The sequence below is a fragment of the Moschus berezovskii genome, chromosome 17, assembly GCF_049115385.1.
Source record: "Moschus berezovskii isolate FMDL1 chromosome 17, NW_MosBer_1.0, whole genome shotgun sequence".
NCBI classification, from domain to species: domain Eukaryota; kingdom Metazoa; phylum Chordata; class Mammalia; order Artiodactyla; family Moschidae; genus Moschus; species Moschus berezovskii.
The window spans coordinates 32,507,259-32,527,633 of NC_142476.1; the positions used below are offsets into that span (position 1 = coordinate 32,507,259).

Below are 20,375 nucleotides of genomic sequence, written 5' to 3' on the forward strand. Positions count from 1 at the left end.
GGAAAAAATCCATATAAGGACTGAAAAGGGATGCCGCCTCAGTTCTGTGTACAAACCACACCCTCGTTCTCAGATATCTCATGAATATTCCCCCCCTCTTTACTCAATTCTGTCCTTTTTACCTCAACCCTTCTATAAAAACAGTGTCTCCACCTGAATGAGGGTGGGAAGTTGATTTGCGAACTAAATTCTCACAAGTGTCTATTTCTTTGGTCACTGAATAAACTATGTGCCATTCTATTCTCAGCACCAGTTTTGCTATTATTGGTTGTGTGAATCTGAGTGGAAAAAGAACCTCCTCGACCAAGACCCCTTGGCCTAGATTAGGACCCCGGTGTGGGTGGAGGCAACCAATTCGGCAACAATTAATCATAGTCTCTAATTCTTATGGCTCCAATATAGACATTTTTAAACAAATTTCAATAATGACTAGCATTAGGTTCCTACCATGCACAAGGCTAAGGAATTTACATGCCTGACATTATGAGGGAGCTATTTTTATTACCCCCTTTTTACAGATGAGGAATAATTTATTTCTCCAGGTGATTACTACGCGCACATCACTTGATCCAGCAAAACTGGGACAGATATGAGTTTAAGTGTATCTGCTTCCTGCTTTGCCTCAGTAATTCAAGTTCTATGACTGGGTCAAGGGGACGAAACCAAAGGAGGTTTTCTCTGCATTCAGTTCAGTTCAGTTCAGTCGCTCAGTCGTGTCCGACTCTCCGCGACCCCATGAATCACAGCACGCCAGGCCTCCCTGTCCATCACCAACTCCCGGAGCTCACTCAAACTCATGTCCACAGAGTTGGTGATGCCATCCAGCCATCTCATTCTCTGTTGTCCCCTTCTCCTCCCGCCCCCAACCTTTCCCAGCATCAGAGTCTTTTCCAGTGAGTCAACTCGTCGCATGAGGTGGCCAAAGTATTGCAGTTTCAGCTTTAGCATCAGTCCTTCCAATGAACACCCAGGATCGATCTCCCTCAGAATGGACTGGTTGGATCTCCTTGCAGTACAAGGGACTCTCAAGAGTCTTCTCCAACACCACAGTTCAAAAGCATCAATTCTTCGGCAATCAGCTTTCTTCACAGTCCATGTCTTCATAAGGACTGAAAATTTTCACACTTTATAAGACTAAAAATTCCCTGTTTCTTCATTGCCATAACGACAGTTACTGCTAGTGGAATTAAGAAAAGTAAAATTCTAAAACATAAGGGGGAGATCAGAAACACTCTGGAGGGAACAAACAGTAGAATAACAGAGGCAGAAGACAGGATAAGCGAACTAGAAGATAGAATTGTAGAAATAAATGAAACAGAAAGGAAAAAAGAAAAACGAATTAAAAGAAATGAGGACGATATTAGAGACCTCTGGGACAATGTTAAACGCTCCAACATTCGAATCATAGGAGTCCCAGAAGAAGAAGACAAAAAGAAAGACCATGAGAGACTACTTGAGGAGATAATAGTTGAAAACTTCCCTAAAATAGGGAAAGAAATAATCACCCAAGTCCAAGAAACCCAGAGAGTCCCAAACAGGATAAACCCAAGGCGAAATACTCCAAGACACATATTAATCAAATTAACAAAGATCAAACACAAAGAACAAATATTAAAAGCAGCAAGGGAAAAGCAGCAAATAACACATAAGGGGATTCCCATAAGGATAACAGCTGATCTTTCAACAGAAACTCTTCAGGCCAGAAGGGAGTGGCAAGACATACTTAAAGTGATGAAAGAAAATACCCTACAGCCCAGATTACTATACCCAGCAAGGATCTCATTCAAATATGAGGGAGAAATCAAAAGCTTTACAGACAAGCAAAAGCTGAGGGAATTCAGCATCACCAAACCAGCTCTCCAACAAATGCTAAAGGATCTTCTATAGACAGGATACACAGAAAGACTGTATAAACTTGAACCCAAAGCAATAAAGAAAATGGCTACGGGATCGTACTTATCAATAATTACCTTAAACGTAAATGGGTTGAAATTTTCAAAAAGGCTAGGAAACAATTCTCATAGCCATCAATAGTTCAGTGTTGAGTTCATGAATAGTTTTTAAGTTTGGGACAAACTGTAGTATTTGCTATTTGAAGTACTATTTGTAACTGGCATATTACGATGTAACATTGGTCTTCATTTCCATCTTAAAACGCCTAAAAATGCCTAACAGGTTTTTAGATTTGTGAATTTTAGTTGAAATGTATTTTACGATGTTACTAAACCTGCAGAAATATTGAAATATTTCAGAGAACTTATTCACTGTACATTTATTTTATTTATAAAAGTTATGAACTGTAGAAAGTTTTACTTGTTGGGTCAAATGCTTGTTGCTTCAAATGCTTGTTGCATTTGAAGTGCTAGTTACAAGAAAATCAAATACCTTCAATGTATAAATGCTATTAAGTTTTTAAAGGACTCTGGAGTATAAGTAAGTTTGTTTAAAGAAATTTAGTCTGTTCAACTTGAAAAAAATAAATAAATAAAATTGGAAAAAATAAAAAGAAAAAAAAGAAAAAAAATAAAATTATAATCATTTTACAAAAAATAAAATAAAATAAAACATAAGGGGATATCAAATAATAGCGTCAGTAAAGACATTAACTCTTCCAAAAGTTCTGTAATAGAAAACTTTACGAACAGTAATCTAAGACATCTGCCCCTTTCAGGATGGAAATGATCTCTACTTAAATAATTAAAAGAGTAGCACCCAGAGGTTAAATAAGCCCCTCCTAGTAGGGAAGGTAAAAATGTATCCTCTACCTGCCTTAGGACAGAATGGAGGTAAATTGGGGCGGGGGGGTGGGGGGAAGTAGTTCGGATTTTTGAACAAACAGATGAACCTAAATACACATAACTATTTTTGCAATAGTTCCCCAAAAATGCCTATTATCTGAATTAATGAAGACCTAAGCCACAGAGAAAAAAAAGAGTTATTTTTTATATTTTAGGAGGGAATGACCTACAATCTTTTCTGTGGAAATTCATAAAGGCCATAACCAGGAAGAAGAAAGACATGGTTTCCATTATCACATACTTTATGTGTATCATATCTAAGAAGAGAATAAATAAAATATATCAAGCATCTTATTTGGGCCTAAATGTCACTCATAATTATATTCTCAAAGTTTCAATGCAGGCTTTTCTTTTTCCACAGTTGCAACTTAAAATATGATGAATGATTTTATTCACAACACCGCTCTTAAGTTTACGGCATTTTATTTCTGACTCAATATAAGGGAGACTAGTATTTACTTTTATTCTAAACGTGTTTCTTAAGAATCATTTCCTTTTACAACACCATTGATTTGCTTCCTACATAAATTATCCTTTTAAAGATATTGACCTGTTTCTTAAAAGTTAGAGGTATAGTATTTCAAGTATCTTCAAATGAACTAAGCAAGAGTTTTACAGATCTCAGCCATACAGCCAAAGAAAACTAGTTTTAAAAAAGACAGCTTTAAAAAAACAATTTTTTCCATTCCAGTTGTCCTAATTTAGCTTACTAGTTCACATTTACTTGTATACTGAATTACTCTAAAAATTGGGTATCTTTCAGGTTCTATAACATGAGAGAAATTTTTATCTTTCTTTCAACCTCTCTTGGCTTATATTGTGCATCTTCTGACATTTCGTTTTCTTCAAGGAGAGTGGTGACCACCACTGTCTTTGGCTGCCTGTTGTCCAATGTTTGAAAAATAGCTGCTATGTGTATTTCTTGGTCCAGTCTTGTGTTGTGTGCAATGGGAGGGCTAGTCTTGTACCAGTTACTCCATCACAGCTGGGGCCAAAAGCCTCCGATTCTCTCTTATCTAAACTACTAATATGGTCTCTTTGTTGGTGATATTCTGCCCCTTAAATCTATCCTGTATGTGGGTTAACAGAGTATTTCAAAAATGCAGTCATAACCATGTCTTTCTGAGGCTTAATGCCTTAAGTTGCTTTCCTTTGCAGTGGTTTTCAAAGAAGAGATGGTATGCTCGTATGTGGATGTGACAAGGAGGGCGCCGCTCTGCTTCAGTTCAGTTCAGTCACTCAGTTGTGTCTGACCCTTTGCGACCCCACGGACTGAAGCACGCCAGGCCTCCCTGTCCATCACCAACTCCTGGACTTTATTCAAACTCATGCCCATTGAGTCAGTGATGCCATCCAGCCATCTCATCCTCCGTCGTCCCCATCTCCTCCTGCCCTCAATCCCTCCCAGCATCAGGGTCCTTTCAAATGAGTCAGGTTCTTCGCCTCTCTGCTTCAACAACCACACTCTAATCTGGAGTTTACCTGCTGTACAGGGCTTCTATGTAAGCTTTTCTACAAAGAAAGGGTTGTTCTGCTAAAACTGTCTTAAAACTACTATCTTACAGAGTAAGTACAAGGTGCCTGATATAGTATACCAGGTTTTCCACAATCTGGCCACTGTTTGGGTATTCAGCTTCGCACTTTACATTCCAGGAACACCAATTTGCTTGCGTTTCCCTAACGTATTCCCTATGTTGTAGTTCAGTGCCTTTGCTGAGTTTGCTGTCTCAGTCTGAAAGATTTTTTTTCTCAGTTGCTTCTCTATTCCATACCTGCCAGGACAGGCATTGCCTCTTCAGGAACCTTCCCTTCTATCAATCCCCTAGGGCAGGTTAGGGCACATCTGAGATTTCTCCACTAACAGGTCTTTCTCTGCCACTGTACTTACACATGGGATCATCTGAGATTTCTCCACTAACAGGTCTTTCTCTGCCACTGTACTTATACGTGGGATCATCTGAGATTTCTCCACTAACAGGTCTTTCTCTGCCACTGTACTTATACATGGGATCATCTGAGATTTCTCCACTAACAGGTCTTTCTCTGCCACTGTACTTACACATGGGATCATCTGAGATTTCTCCACTAACAGGTCTTTCTCTGCCACTGTACTTACACGTGGGATCATCTGAGATTTCTCCACTAACAGGTCTTTCTCTGCCACTGTACTTATACGTGGGATCATCTGAGATTTCTCCACTAACAGGTCTTTCTCTGCCACTGTACTTATACATGGGATCATCTGAGATTTCTCCACTAACAGGTCTTTCTCTGCCACTGTACTTACACATGGGATCATCTGAGATTTCTCCACTAACAGGTCTTTCTCTGCCACTGTACTTATACGTGGGATCATAATTATTCATCTGTGCAGCTGATTCCACATAAGTTAACAGCTTTACTTACCAGCCGATTCTCAAACCCTGAAATAGTTACAACTCACAAATGAATAAATGAATATTTGATAGGTAGACATGGGGGCCATTTTAGGCAAATGAAAAAATATAACATCATCCAAGAAGTTGGTAAACATACTATTTTTTTTTTTACTTTTGGAACCTGGAGTTAGTCAATTTAGCCTCTTAAGGCAGAGAAGTGGGAGAGAATACCAAAATATATTATAACCACATGGGAGGGCTTTAATACCAGGCCATGCATAATTCAGGAAGCACTGGGAAACCATTCAAGATTTTAGATCAGAGGAATAGTGGTCTCTTAATTGGTCTGTCTCCTTCCTATCTTTCCCTCCTCCAATACATCCCACAGATTAATATTCATAACACATAACTCTGACCCCCTTCCTTTCTTAAGCTTCCTTTGGTAATTGGCCATTGCCAACAGCATCTTAATGACAACAGACTATAGTCCTTTAGAATAAATAGATTACTTTCTTTTAGTCTATCCAGTTTACTTGTGCTATTTATTAAATGTCATTTTAAAATTATTTATCCTATTCCCACAACTAAATTCGGTACTGGGGAGAGAGGAAAGAATTGCGTTTTATTCTCTGGAACTCTGAACAGTGAATTCACATACAGGGGTACATTATGTATCTGTTGAATAACTTAAAAGCAGCTCTGAATGAAATATGCCATGGGTAGTTTACTCCAAGACAAATAACACTTGATTTTAGTTATTTGCACAAAGCCTAACTGCTATTTTCATCAATATATCTGAGTGTAAATACTGCTTTCTGAAAGGAAGAAAAATATTTTTAAAATATTTTGAAAATGCATTACTACTACTTAGAAGCCTTTACACTAGCATCCCAGCTTTTAAAATTCCAGATACAGAAAGTAGAGTTTGAATGAAGGAAAAAGAAGCCATTCTTAATGGCTTGTTACTGCCAAAAGAAAGAAACTCAGAAATTAAGCTTTCTTTTGTACTTCTGTATTGGTTGCACTCCGGGGGGTGGGGGGTGGGGGGTGGGTCATGATTGTCTTCTCTACCATTTCCCTCAGCTCCTTAATCTCTCTCTAGTTTACTTGGTCTTATCTCTTGCAAGCAAAATGGAATTAAAATGGCCTCCTACGTCCTCTTTGAACCATGCTGGTGCCAAGCCAGCTGGGGCCTATCCTGGCATCCAGGCAGGGAAGTGTATTTCATAACACATAAGCAATGTTTGTTTGGCACAATTTGCATGAAGCAATTTACTGAATCAGTGAATCATTTCTCAAGGTGATATTCCTGGCTGACTTCTCTCTCAGTATTCTGCCCAGGTCTATCCTTCTACTACCTTCCCAATCGGGTAACTTCGTGTATTCAGCGCGCTTCCCATGTACATCCCTCCCCATCCTGTTTCCACTGCTGACAGGAAACATGCAGAGTTAACAGAGAGCATTAAGAGATCCCACACACTGAATACATGAGTGATACTAGACTAATATAATCCTCCCACATACCAACAGTGTCTGGCTAAGGATTCAGTTTAAACCCTTACAGAACCCTCTCACTTGATCTTATTAACACAGCAATAAACACCCCCATGATTAGTTAGTTGATTAAGGTTTAAAACAGCTTTTTAGGACAATTTTGGCAGGGAATTCTTTAAACTCCTTGTTTCAAGGAATTGTGAATTGTTCAACACAAAACTCCAAGTATAAGAGTTATATTCCTCATGATCGTGTGGGTGGAATGTAAAAGAGTAACAGTGTATTCAGGTTCTTCCACTAAAAAAAAAAAAAAAGATTTCTAATCTTTTCCTACGATGAAATTAACAGAATGTTAAATAAAATTCAAGTAGCAGGTATAACTATGCCTTAACATTTTCTTATCCTAAAGATTTAATCCCGTCTTTCCTACTTAATAATGGTAGAACACACCTGTCTCAAGACATTAAACTGTTTCTGTAAAATTGTCACCCCTTACCTGGTCTATTGCAGTAACATAACTCATCTATTTCCTTCCAATCCCTTTCACTCAATTTTCAACATGATCAACAGAGTTCCTTTTCTAAGAAGCAAATGTGATGTCATTGTCCTGTTAAATACCTTTCCATGATCCAAATCATTTCCAGAATAAAGTCTAAATTCCTTTGCATGGCCTTTAAAGAACTTTATTCTTCACCTGTTGCCAGCTATCCATCTTCCTCTTGCAAATTATATTCCAAGAATTCTGAACATTTTGCAGTTTGTCAGAGATGTGAAATGTTTCTTGACTTTGCATCTTTATATGTACATGGAATATCCTTCCCATCTTTCCTCCAAGTGAGCTTCTGTTTGTCCCTAAACACATGACTCAGTTGTAAAGTTCTCTGTAAATCCTTTTTTTTGCTATTCTCCACTTTAAACCATATACTATCCAAGACAATATCTTAATCTTTCCCTTGTGGTAATATTATAATCCTCTTAAAAATTGCATTAAGATAAAATTAATGTACCATAAAATTAACCATCGTAAAGCAAGTAATTCAGTAACATTTAGTACATTCATGATGGTGTGCAGCCACCATCTCTGTTCCTAGTTTGAAATGGGTTTTAACTTTTAATTTACCTGAATGTGTTCCTAAGAAAACTGCATTTTTGTAACAATACTGCACACCCAATAGGTGCTCAATAAATAAAGATTGGAATTTCAACAACAGAAAAGTATCTTATGGATTTTTCACCTTTATTATCTAGTCTTAGAAAAAAAAACACGTTATTACACCTATTGTTGAGAGAAGACTTATCACATAAAAAAGAAAAGACAGAAGGTTGGGCTCCTTTCAAACTTAAATTTTAAAAAATGGATATTCAGGAATTAAAAGTTTATTAATTTGGCTTTTTCAAAATTCATTCAACAAATATTTGTTGAGAATTTACGTATGTATCAGAAACTGTTCTAAGCACCGAGGGGTGCCGTATTGAACAAAACAGACAAAATCCCTGCCTTAGGAAAGGGCAACCCACTCCAGTGTTCTTGCCTGGAGAATTCCATGGACAGAGGAGCCTGGCAGGCTACAGTCCATGGTATCATAAAGAGTCGGACACGACTGAGCAACTAACGTTTTCAAAAGCTTATATAAAAGAGACAATAAGCATGATAAATTACATAGCATTTTAGAAGGTGGTAAATACTACAGGGGAAAAAAATAAGATTCAGGTAATTAGATCAGAATTTCTGAATGGAGATACAGGGAGGGGTTGCAATTTTAAGTAATTTGGTCAGAGTAGCCATACTGAGCAAGTGATTTACAAGCAAAGAGCTGGAGAAGGTGAGAAAGTGAGTCATGCAAATATCTGAGAGAAAATTCAAGGCTAAGGTCTCAAGGTAGAACATGCCTGATGTGCTTAAAACAGGGACAAAGTCATATCCAAGTAAAGGTGTATAATGGGCAGGTTGATACATGAGTCAAGAAAAGAGCTGTGTTGGCTTAAGACATACAATTAAGATCATCAGCTTTAGAGGTTATTCGAAGTTATAAGACTGGATGAGATTCCTAAAGCAGTGAAGTTCATGGACTGAACTCCATAGCACTCTCTTGTTGAAATCTGGACAGCAGGAGAGAAATCTCCAGAGATGACCCAGAAGGAACTGCCAGAGAGACAGGGAGCAGAGAGCACAGCATCAAGGAAGGCAATGTGAAGAGAGAAGGTTCTAAGAGAAGGAATGAGTGGTCAACTGTATTAAATGCCACTAACTTAAAGATCAGGTAAGACAAGATGTGAGAAGTGACCACTGAATTTAGCAATGTGGAGGTCACCAGTGAGCTAAACAAGTGCAATTTTCACAAAGTGACAAAGATCAGAGTGTGAACGAAATAGGTTTAGAGAGAATGGGAAGAGAAGAATTAGAAACAAAGCGGCTAGAATTTTTTTAAAGTTTTTGCATGAAGAGAAGCAGAGAAAGGGATGGTAAATGGAGACAGAATTGAGATTAATGCAGGCTTATTTTTTTCTTTTAAGATGGGAGAAATAATAGCATGCTGATGGGAACCATCTAGCAGAGAGCAAAGAGTTGAAGATGTAAAAGAAATAAGGGAGAACTGCCAGTGAAATATTCTTGAATAGGCAAGAATGGGCACAGGGAGGGGCTGACAGCCAGACCCTGGGAAATCCAACCACAGTGAAAAGAGGGAAATCAATGTACAAGGAAATAGTTGCTGGTAGATGTGTAGACATAGTAACAGAGTTCTCTTGAGTGCCTGAATTTTCTAAATAACAGCTATCAGTCAGTCAGTTCAGTTCAGTCGCTCAGTTGTGTCCGACTCTGCGACCCCATGAATCGTAGCACGCCAGGCCTCCCTGTCCACCACCAACTCCCGGAGTTCACTCAAACTCATGTCCATCGAGTTGGTGATGCCATCCAGCCATCTCATTCTCTGTCATCCCCGTCTCATTCTGCCCCCAATCTCTCCCAGCATCAGAGTCTTTTCCAGTGAGTCAGTGAGGGTAATAGAGAAACATAGAGAAGGAGTCAGAATATATGAGGAAATGTAAAACGATTATCTCAGAAATCATTCTGGATTGTGCTAAGTATAGTCCAAGGTCCTGTACTGTTCTGTTTTGTTGTACAAGTTGTTTAAACAATTTAACAGCATAGAAATTAAGAAGTGTGCTTTGAGTTACCAGTAGATTCATCTCATTTTATAGCACACTCTCCATAAACATGTACAATTTTTGTAATTCTATTTCTTCTCATATTATGACTATTATTGAACTGTAATTTCATTTTTTTTGTTAAATCTAATAAAAAATTTGGACTTAGACTTTTGTCTTTTTAAAACTTCATTTTGTTTCACAATTCATATTGTTGTGTTTTTTTATTCATGATGAGGTAGGGAAAAAATTGGTCCCTCACCACGCATAGATTGAGAAGGATGAGTCCAGGAGAGTTGGACAATAATTAGACTAGGAAATGTTTTGTGATTTCCAAGGAGCATTAGAGGCTCACATGAGGTTTGCAGCCATTAGTTAAAGACCGTCAGTGTGGTGGAGTGATTCTCTCCAGACACATTATGCTGTGTGGAAGCAGAGCAGGATAGATGAGCAGCAGGATTTAACTGACCTGTCACACTGCCAAGTGAATATGACATGATGCAAAAGGGGGCAGGGGCAGCAAGGAAATAGTATGCAAAGATTAAAATAAGTGATCATGGAATTCAAGCTGGATGAAGAGGGAAGAGAGGGTAACAGAGGTATGAGGGACAGAAAAGTGACAAGATCAATGGCCCATAGGTCCCAAAAGGATTGAAAAATTGTTGGCAAAAAGGATGAGCTAGATAGATAGCAGGTGATGGTCAAATAGTAAGACACGTGCAATTGAGAATGTGAAGAAGCTGTAGCAATGAGGTGAAAAGATTCTTGGAGGAGAGGTGTTTTGGAAACTTAGAGCCAGTGTGTTGAAGGGATCATCTCTGCAGACACTGGGATCCTCACAAGTGAACGCAGGAGTAGTGCTGGAGATGATGATGAGTCAGGAGCTAAAATCAATAAGAAATGAGGAGAAATGATGGTGTGTGTTGGCGGGGGGGTGGCTAGAAGACGACTGTAACATGAGACTCAGAGTTTGGACTTTATAGGGGAAAAGAGGGTGAACAGACAGGAAGCAGCCATGAAAAGAGAAGGATGCCTACCTCATGCAGCATGGTATGAAGGCCGTGAGAGGAAAACAGCCATCACTTGACAGGACCTCACACAAGGTAGTGTCCTCAGAAAGCTACAGGTTCTCAGGAGATCTAGAATCAAGGAACTCCTTCAGAGAAGGGGTGAAAGAAAGAGCTGATTTGACTGATGATGGACTATGAGTTGCAGAGGGCGTAGTGAAAGGGTTTCAAGACGTGGGAAAGGATGAGCGGAAGGCAGAGACAGAAAAGGGATTTACAGAGTCACATGGAGAGTAGAAGACAAGGGTTCCCCAGATGTCTAGGGCTACTCTTGATGGCTAGCATGTTGATGTTTGGTAGCAACCAATACAATACTGTAGCACAGTTATCATTCAAAACATCTCATTCTCTGTCGTCCCCTTCTCCTCCTGCCCTCAATCCCTCCCAGCATCAGAGTCTTTTCCAGTGAGTCAACTCGTCGCATGAGGTGGCCAAAGTATTGGAGTTTCAGCTTTAGCATCAGTCCTTCCAATGAACACCTAGGACCGATCTTCTTTAGAATGGACTGGGGAGAATGGAATTGTAGCATGTATATTATCATAAGTGACCAGTCCAGGTTCGACGCATAAATTTTCCTCTGTTCATTTCTTTGCATTTGTGCTTTTTTAATAAAATTCTTTTTTAGAAAAAAAAAAAAAAATAGAATGGACTGGTTGGATCTCCTTGCAGTCCAAGGGACTCTCAAGAGTCTTCTCCAACACCACAGGTCAAAAGCATCAATTCTTTGGCGATCAGCTTTCTTCACAGTCCAACTCTCACATCCATACATGACCACTGGAAAAACCATAGCCTTGACTAGACAGACCTTTGTTGGCAAAGTAATGTCTCTGCTTTTTAATATGCTATCTAGGTTGGTTATAACTTTCCTTCCAAGCAGTAAGCGTCTTTTAATTTCATGGCTGCAATCAGCACCCACAGTGAGTAGATTGGTTTAAATGGGCATTCTGAATTATCTGTTTATTCAGATTGAATAATTAGAAATATTCTATTCTAATATGTACCCTACCAATTTTTATTATGTAGCTACTTAATAGAAACAAAACAACATGTACTCTCCTATTCCAGAAAGGGCTGACCTCTATTCAATTATTTTAATAAAATCAACTTTAATTATATTACAATACTGGAAAAGGGTTACAAGGAGGGAAATGGTAACAAAGTAAAGGGACATTTTCCAATGACTAGAGAAAAAGAATAAGTTCACAGAGGGCACATTAGCCAGGCCCTTGCAAGTAAGTACCGCCTATGAAAAGAAAAGATGAAAATCAAAATTGCTTCATTGGTATGACCTTGCCTTTACGATGTTAAAGAATGCTGAGTAGGAGAAGAGATGGGAAAGAAAAGGTACAGAGCGGGAGGCGAGAGAGAAGAGAAAAGGGTATAGGGATCCACAGATAAGAATTAAGAAATGTATTTTTTGTGCTTTGCTTCAACTGAATTCACTTTTCTGGAGGGATGACTTATGGAATTAATATTCTACTTAACAGCTTTCTAATTATTTATATATGTTTTTGGCAATTAATCTTTCTCCTTCATTGAATGAGATCCCTTCTTCTCTTTACCTCCCCATTATCCCTCTTCTTGTCAAGATCATACTCATCATTTTTTTACGCTGTGGAGGTTGGGAGCAAGATGGTTTTCTGGCCCTACCAAGTCAACCATCTGATAAATCACCAAGAGGCAAACAAATCATTGGATGTGGAAGAATTTGCACACTGTAACAGTTTGAGGAGTAAAGTAATAATGGTATATATGTAAGTTCAAGGGTTTTTTTACTTAGAAGCACAGAAAATTTACCCAGAACTCAATGTCTATATTTAGTACATTCTGTCTCTCCAGATCTATTCTTTGCCCTTCTCTCCCTTGCTGTGCTTTAGGAAACAGATTTCTGGAACACATCAAAAGCAATCTTTTCCTTTGGCTTTAAGTTAGGTTTGACCAGTAGGTAACTGGCAAGAAATCAGAAAGCAGGAAAAGAGAGCAGGCGTGTTTGTTCTCCAGTGCTTCCTCCCTGCTGGCCATTTTTGTTTTGGTAGAGGTTGTGTTTTCTTGTGTACAGCCATAGCTACTGTCATCGGCCCTCTTGTGCAACTACAGTTCTCTGGGTTCCAGAAAAACTGCTTCTTTACATTGCACTGAAGGTCCAGGGTGATAACTGCTTTAATGTGTACTTTATCACCCTCTGGTGGGTCCCTTTTGCTGCCATGCCTCTGTACACTCCCTTCATTAAACTTCTTTCAATTAATCTGCTGACTGTGCCATTTGTTACTTGTAAGAAGCAAGATTGATATAATTTCTAATAGCTGTGCTGGGCTTAGTTGCTCAGTCATGTCCGACTCTGGGTGACCCCATGGACTATAGCCCACCAGGCTCCTCTGTTCGCGGGGATTCTCCAGGCAAGAATGGAATGGGTTGCCATGCTCTCCTCCAGGGAATCTTCCCAACTCAGGGATCGAACCGAGGTCTCCTGCATTGCAGGTGGATTCTTTATCATCTGAGCTGCGAGGGAAGCCCTTCTAATAGCTAGATTGATATAATTTCAGGGCCAGGCCTACACAATCCAACCCATTCTCATTACAAATTACTCAACTCAGTATCTCTTTCACTATTCCATAGTGAATATCCAGCCCAGTCCTGTTGAAGTCACTGCTTCATGACAATCACGTATTCATCATGATGACACTGGCAGTGCTTTGGAACCACTTAAGATTCTCCATTCATAAAGCCTCCATTTTCATAAGTGTAACTCATCAAGATGCAAATTTAAAACTGGACTATTTTAGGAATTTGGTCAGAAAAGGGAAGTAGCTCTTCCCAGTAACTTGCAGCCTCACCTCCTTCTCCTTGTCGAGCAACACCAGCTGGCTGTCTGTGAGGATGCAGTACTTCCGCGCCCATGTGGTCGTGTCAGTGTAGGGTGACTGGCCACAAGACAGACGGTGGGTAGGTGGCCCTTTCACATCTGCGTGACAGACACAAAAACAAAAGTGACAAATCACTACCATGCTTGGTAAATTCACATTTCAAACGGAAGATGCTTCAAAATCAAGGAAGCTGGTCTAAACATAAACTTAAATGGTTAAGTTGAAAACTTAAAATTCCTCTGAAGAAAAATATAAACAGTTTTTGACAGAGGGAAGATTTTGCCCTGTAGTCTGCAAAAAACGAGGGCTGAAACACTTTGGGAAGAATTGTTAGTACAAATCTGACACGGTAATCACCAGTGTACGTGCACTAAAAAATGGTAGCCTACCAGGCTCCTTCGTCCATGGGATTTTCCAGGCAAGAGTACTAGGGTGGGTTGCCATTTCCTTCTCCAGGGGATCTCCCCAACCCAGGGATCGAATCCGGGTCTCCTGCATTGCAGGCAGACACTTTGCCATCTGAGCCACCAGGGAAGCTGGCAATGGGAGATCAGTTCATAGGGCAAAACCAGTTATCTTTCAAAAGAAAGAGGTGGGGGTGACTCAGAGACAAGAACAAAGGATAGGTATCTTTCGGAAGAAGATGCTGCTTGCTGCGTGTACGCTCAAGAGTACTGCTGAGCTTGAATTGAAAGAGTGAAGTTATTGACAGCCTACATCTTCAAAATGGCTTTATTTTTGGTCAGTTGTAAAATTATAGAACTGGTTAAACTATAGCATCATATTACCACTAGAGGCCAGTAAGATCCTAAAAACAGAGATGATCTAAACATTACCATCAAGTCTCTTAAAGGTGGAGGCATACAATATAATATCAAAGTTAAATGTTTCGACTCTTCTAGAAGTCTCATCTCCTATGGTATTTTTTTTCTTTTATTGAGATATGATTGACATGTAACACTATATTATTTTCAAGTGTATAACATAATGAGTCAATATTTGTATACACTGCAGAATGATGATCCTAACAAGTCTGAATACCATCCGTCACCATAATAAGTTAGAAAATCTTTTTTCTTTTGATGAGAACTTTTACTCTCCTGGCAACTTTCAAATATCCACTACAATACTGTATTTGCCATGCTGCAGATGACATTCACATGCTTATTATAAGTAGAAGTTAGTATCCCTTGACCCCCTTCACCCATCTCACCCACCATCCTCTTGGAGATCATCACGCTGTTCTCTGTACTTGTGAGTTTTGTTTTATTTTAGATTCCACACGTAAGTGACATCACACAGTATTTGTTTTTCTCTGACTTATTATATTTAGCATAATACCTTCAAGGTCTATGTTATCATAAATGATAAGAGTTCATTTCTTTTTCAATGGCAGAGTAGTATGGTATTCATCTACCAATGGGCACTTGGATTGTTTCCATTTCATGACTATTGTAAATAATGACACAATGACCACAAGGATGCATATAGCTTTTCCAATTAGTGTTTTCATGTTCTTTGGATAAATATCCACAAGCGAAATTGGTGGGCTGTATGGAAAAGGAAATGGCAACCCACTCCAGTACTCTTGCCTGGAAAATCCCATGGATGGAGGAGCCGGGCAGGCTACAGTCCATGGGTTGCGAAGAGTCGGACACGACTGAGCGACTTCACTTTCACTTTTCACTCTCATGCACTGGAGACAGAAATGGCAACCCACTCCAGTATTCTTGCCCGGAGAATCCCAGGGACAGAGGTGCCTGGTGGGCTGTTGTCTATGGGGTCACACAGGGTTGGACACAACTGAAGCAACTTAGCAGCAGCAGCAGCATGGTAGTTCTATTTTTAATTTTTTGAGGAACTTCTAAATTGTTTTCCATACTGGCTGCACCAGTTTACATTCCTACCAACAAGGCTTCTGTTTTCTCTACATCTTTGTCATCATTTGTTATTTCTTGTCTTTTAGAAAATAGCTATTCTCATTGGTGTGAGGAATATCTCACTGTGATTTTGATTTGCATATTTCTGATGATCAGGGAAGCTGAATACATTACATATGTGTTGTCCATCTACATGTTTCTTTGGAAAATTTTGTGTTCAGATCCTCTGCCCATTTTTCAATCAGACTGCTGTGGGTATTTTTTGTTTGTTTTTTACTCAGTTGTATGAGTTCTTCATATATTTTGGATATTAACTCATCATATATATGATTTATAAATATTTTCTCCAGTTCAGTAGGTTGCCATTTCATCTTATTGATGGTTTCCTTTGCTGTGCAGAAGCTTTTTATTTTGATATAGTCCTGTTTATTTTTGCTTTTTTTTTTCTTTTCTGCCTTTGCTTTAGGGGTGAGAGCCAAAAAAATCACTTCAAAATTTTTTTAATATGAACTGTTTGCTCATTTGGGCTATTGAAAAACTTGAAACATATCTTAACTATAAGTGCGTATTACATCCATTGAGGAAGGCTTTTATGATGTTTCAAGATATATAAAAAGTTCTTTAGCCATGAAGGACTAATTCCTCTCAGGAATACACTATAGGAAACATTTAAAATACATTACTTATTACTATTTAATTGTTACACTAGAGGAGCACTTCAAACTGAAGAAATTAAAAAACAAATGCCCATGAGTGCAGGAGAGTTGTTAAGTATCAATAATAAATAAGTGCATTTTATCTATTAGGTGAGAGTCTTCATCACTATTACTTTCCATAGACTTTTAGTCTTTTTATCACAGGATGATAGGTATTCCTGGTACCTGGGAATTCAAATGATTTCCTAGATGTTTTACGCTACAATTACTCAAATATGCATAACTGTAGGTGCCGGTCTGTAGAAAGTAGGCAGGTCAGTATTTAGGGCATCAGGTGTGTGTATGCCTCTCTTCTTACATCCCCATATGTGGCCAACATTGTCATCAGGTTTCCTTCTGGCTAACTTCATTGCTCTCTAAAAGTCCATCTAAACTTGTTGTTCGGCATGTTTGGGGAGCTCATCAACTACCCTCCAAAATAACTCAAGATCCAAGAACCAATAATGTTACCAGGGCTTGGCTTGACACGTTTACTAATTTTTAGAAGTTCACTGTCTTTCCTTTTCCCCTAGTTTTTCTGCTTCTATCTCCTGTGAACTTCGCACACCAGTACCTGGTGCATCGGTAGCTTCTCCATTCCACACCAACTCTCTCCTACCTTCAACTCTTTCATTTCAAGCATTTAAAGTTTTGTTTACACTTCAAATTTTCCTAAAATTATCGCAAAAAGCTTTAAAGGAATTAATTCAGTAATTCTTGGCAGATGAAAGATTCTTGCCTGAACTTAAAAGCCATGTCAAAGCTGATTTTCTTCACACGATTTGGATAAACAAATGGGTTGCATTTTTACCACCATGCAGACCTATTTTTAGAGTCAAATACCAAGATCACTTCAACAGAGAGGGATGCACCTACTTTGTGTAGAAATGTGGTGGTTTTGTGGCCTAGACAAGTTTTCATTCAAATGACTAACCTTCTTATGTAAGTTGGCCACGGATGACCTAAACTGTCCCCTGCAATTTAATCTGAATCTTATGATCCACCCTGAGCAAGAAGATACTGATAGGCTCTGTCCATAAAAACTAGAATATGGAAAACTGTGTTATAGCAGGAAACCCAGGGTTCCTGACAAAATATAAATCTGCCACCAGCACTGAATTTAAGAAAACCTGAATTATCTTGCCTGTGTCAACCTGAGTAATTATCTTACAGTCTCCCTTAAAGTTCTCCCCTTCTCCAACTTGAGTTTTGCTCCTAGTTTCTTCATGCTATTGTGAAACAAGACAATGTCTCATAAAGCAAGTTGGGGACCCTGAATTACTCCTCTCCAGTGTTAAAGGTAGAATGAAATAGGAAGCAATACTTCCACATTTTAGTTTTTCTGTCTGTCTAAATGATGAGGTTGATTAGCCATGTCATAAATTTTGTAGTTTCACATTTTTTCCTACTATCTATGGTCCACATTTTGATCACTTTATAAGACTGCATTAAAAGGAAGAAAACAAGAAGTCAGAATAAGTGGGATTTTTTTTTTCTTTTTAGCATTTCTGGATTAAGGTTTAAAGGGCATTTTAAGTAACAATCTAAATAAGTATTTCTGAAAACCTATAAATTTATTAATTCTACTATCTACTCATTTCCATAGCTAAATGAAGGTTTAATAGTACACTTGTAAAGCCTGTTTACTGAGACTATATTAAACTCAAGACAAACTCAGATTATTGCCTTATTTCACTTTACCAAGTCTATCAATCCCTCCCTCCCTCCCACTTTCCCTCACTCCCACCCTCTTCTCCTCTGGCTCTCTTGACATACTTCTAATTTCTGACTTTTAATTGCATTTAGCATCTAAAATTCACTACTGAATAGGGTAACAACTTTATAATTACAAATAAGAATCTTAACAGCAAACCTGGAAGGAAATTTTAGATTTGTGCTGTCCGATTCCTGTAAGGATACCAACAATAGTGGATGCTACCCTTATTACAAAAATTGAATAATTTTAGAAACATTAAAAAGAATCAGTGGTTACACAATGAACCCCATTGGAAAGTACTTCTTTGAGACTGGATATTATCATGTAGACTAATAATTTCCAAAATCTTTGATCTCATGATTCCTTTACACTTTGAAAACTGAGGACTTCAAAGAGTTTCTTTGTTTGTTTATGTGGGCTATATTTATCAATATTACCACACGAGAAATTAAAACTAAGAAATTTTAAAAATATTTATTCATTTAACAACAAGAACAAACCTACTGTGTGTTAACATAAATAACACATTTTTTATGAAATGCAACTATTTCCCAAAACAAAACAATTAGTGAAAGAAGTGACAATATTTGAAGTTTTGCAAATCTCTTTCAAATCTGAATATAGAAGAAACCTGGGTTCTTATCTTTGTCGTGATATTTAATCTCATGCTTTATGTTGTTTTGGTTTAAGTATAAGTGAAAATCTAAACACATAGATAAACAGTTGGAAAAGGGAAAATATATTTTAATAGCATTTTCAGGTAAGTGTAGGTCATCATTTCTAATACTATACCAAAAACTGAGAAGCAGCTGCTCCTTAAAAGTAAAATGTGGAACTTGATACCACTTCAAAAAACTTTTCATACTCTGTTAAGTTAAAAATCATTGGTCTACTTTGACCTTTGAATGGATCTTTTTACCCAAATGCATGAGCTCAGAAGGTAAAGAATCCGGCTGCAATGTGGGAGACCTGGGTTCGATCCCTGGGTTTAGAAGATCCCCTGGAGCGGGGCATGGCAACCCACTTCAGTATTCTTGACCAGTGAATCTCCCCAGACAGAGGAGTCTGGTGGGCTATATAGTCCATGGAGTCGAAAAGAGTCGGATATGACTGAGCGGCCAAGCACACGTGACTTAGGAACACTATGCATTGATCATTTAGAAAAAATGGTTCATTTAGCTTTGCAGCACAGATCTTGAAAACACTGACACTCTTCATTACCTAATATCAAAAAATCACATTCATTAATCTTCAGAAAGTCTTGATCATCAGAAAAATCTTCAAGTACTGGAAAGCTGTCAAGCTCCAGGTGGCAGATTCAAGTTTTCCAAAACACTGATCTTTGTTTTTTGTCTTTAATTTTACCATTATCAATAAATATTGTTGTTTTTTTCCCGCTTAGGAGACAGGTTTGTATCTTTTTCCTCCCCCCTAGAAAATGACTGACAAATAACCAAGACTGAATAACTTAGTTTGTCTTTCAGTTGTTCTTTCAAGTAAAAGTGATGTTCCATGAAAAAAAAATGTTAAGTCTAGCTCCCAGGTCACTTTTCACTAATGCTTTCCCCGGTGATAATGCAACTTAAGTGTACTTCCCCTCTCATCATACAGAATGTTAAAAAGACATAAACTCCACAGGTTAATATATAGTAAAATTAAAGATTTTCACTGAGTTCTCAAGGATATCCTTAAGGAAAACTGGCTTTTTTTCCTTCTACTACTGTGGTGCTGAAGAAGACTCTTGAGAGTCCCTTGGACTGCAAGGAGATCCAACCAGTCCATTCTAAAGGAGATCAATCCTGGGTGTTCATTGGAAGGACTGATGCTAAAGCTGAAACTCCAATACTTTGGCCACCTCATGCAATGAGCTGCCTCACTGGAAAAGAGTCTGATGCTGGGAAGGATTGGGGGAAGGAGGAGAAGGGGATGACAGAGAATGAGATGGCTGGATGGCATCACCGACTTGATGGACATGAGTTTGAGTGAACTCTGGGATTTGGTGATGGACAGAGAGGCCTGGCGTGCTGTGATTCACTGGGTTGCAAAGAGTCGGACACGACTGAGCGACTGAAAAGAAAGAAAGAAGAAATGTGTGGCAGAGAAGATTGCATGACTACTGGCATAGCTTGGTGCCACAGCCTTGATTCCTGCAATTGCATCAACAGTTTTGCTTATAACTCCTTTTGTATCAGAGTAAATGTCAACACAGTAAAAACAAACAAATATAACCTCGCAGATTAAGGGTACCCTCAGGTTCTAGGGTCCCACAGACCACACTTAAAAAACCACCGCTTATGTAATACGAAGGCAATGAAAGATTCTAAGAAAATTTGGT

At 38.5% G+C, this 20,375-nt stretch overlaps 1 protein-coding gene across 7 annotated transcripts in view; it reads right to left on the reverse strand.

The window, feature by feature from the left end:
- The window catches only part of RASAL2 (RAS protein activator like 2), a 414,753-nt gene that overhangs the window by 197,706 nt on the left and 196,672 nt on the right, over positions 1-20,375 (reverse strand). For all 7 annotated transcript variants that reach the window (XM_088845306.1, XM_088845310.1, XM_088845305.1 and 4 more), the window contains exon 2: positions 13,719-13,846. In XM_088845306.1, the coding sequence (XP_088701432.1) occupies positions 13,719-13,846 (128 nt within the window). The remainder of the gene's footprint in view (positions 1-13,718; positions 13,847-20,375) is intronic.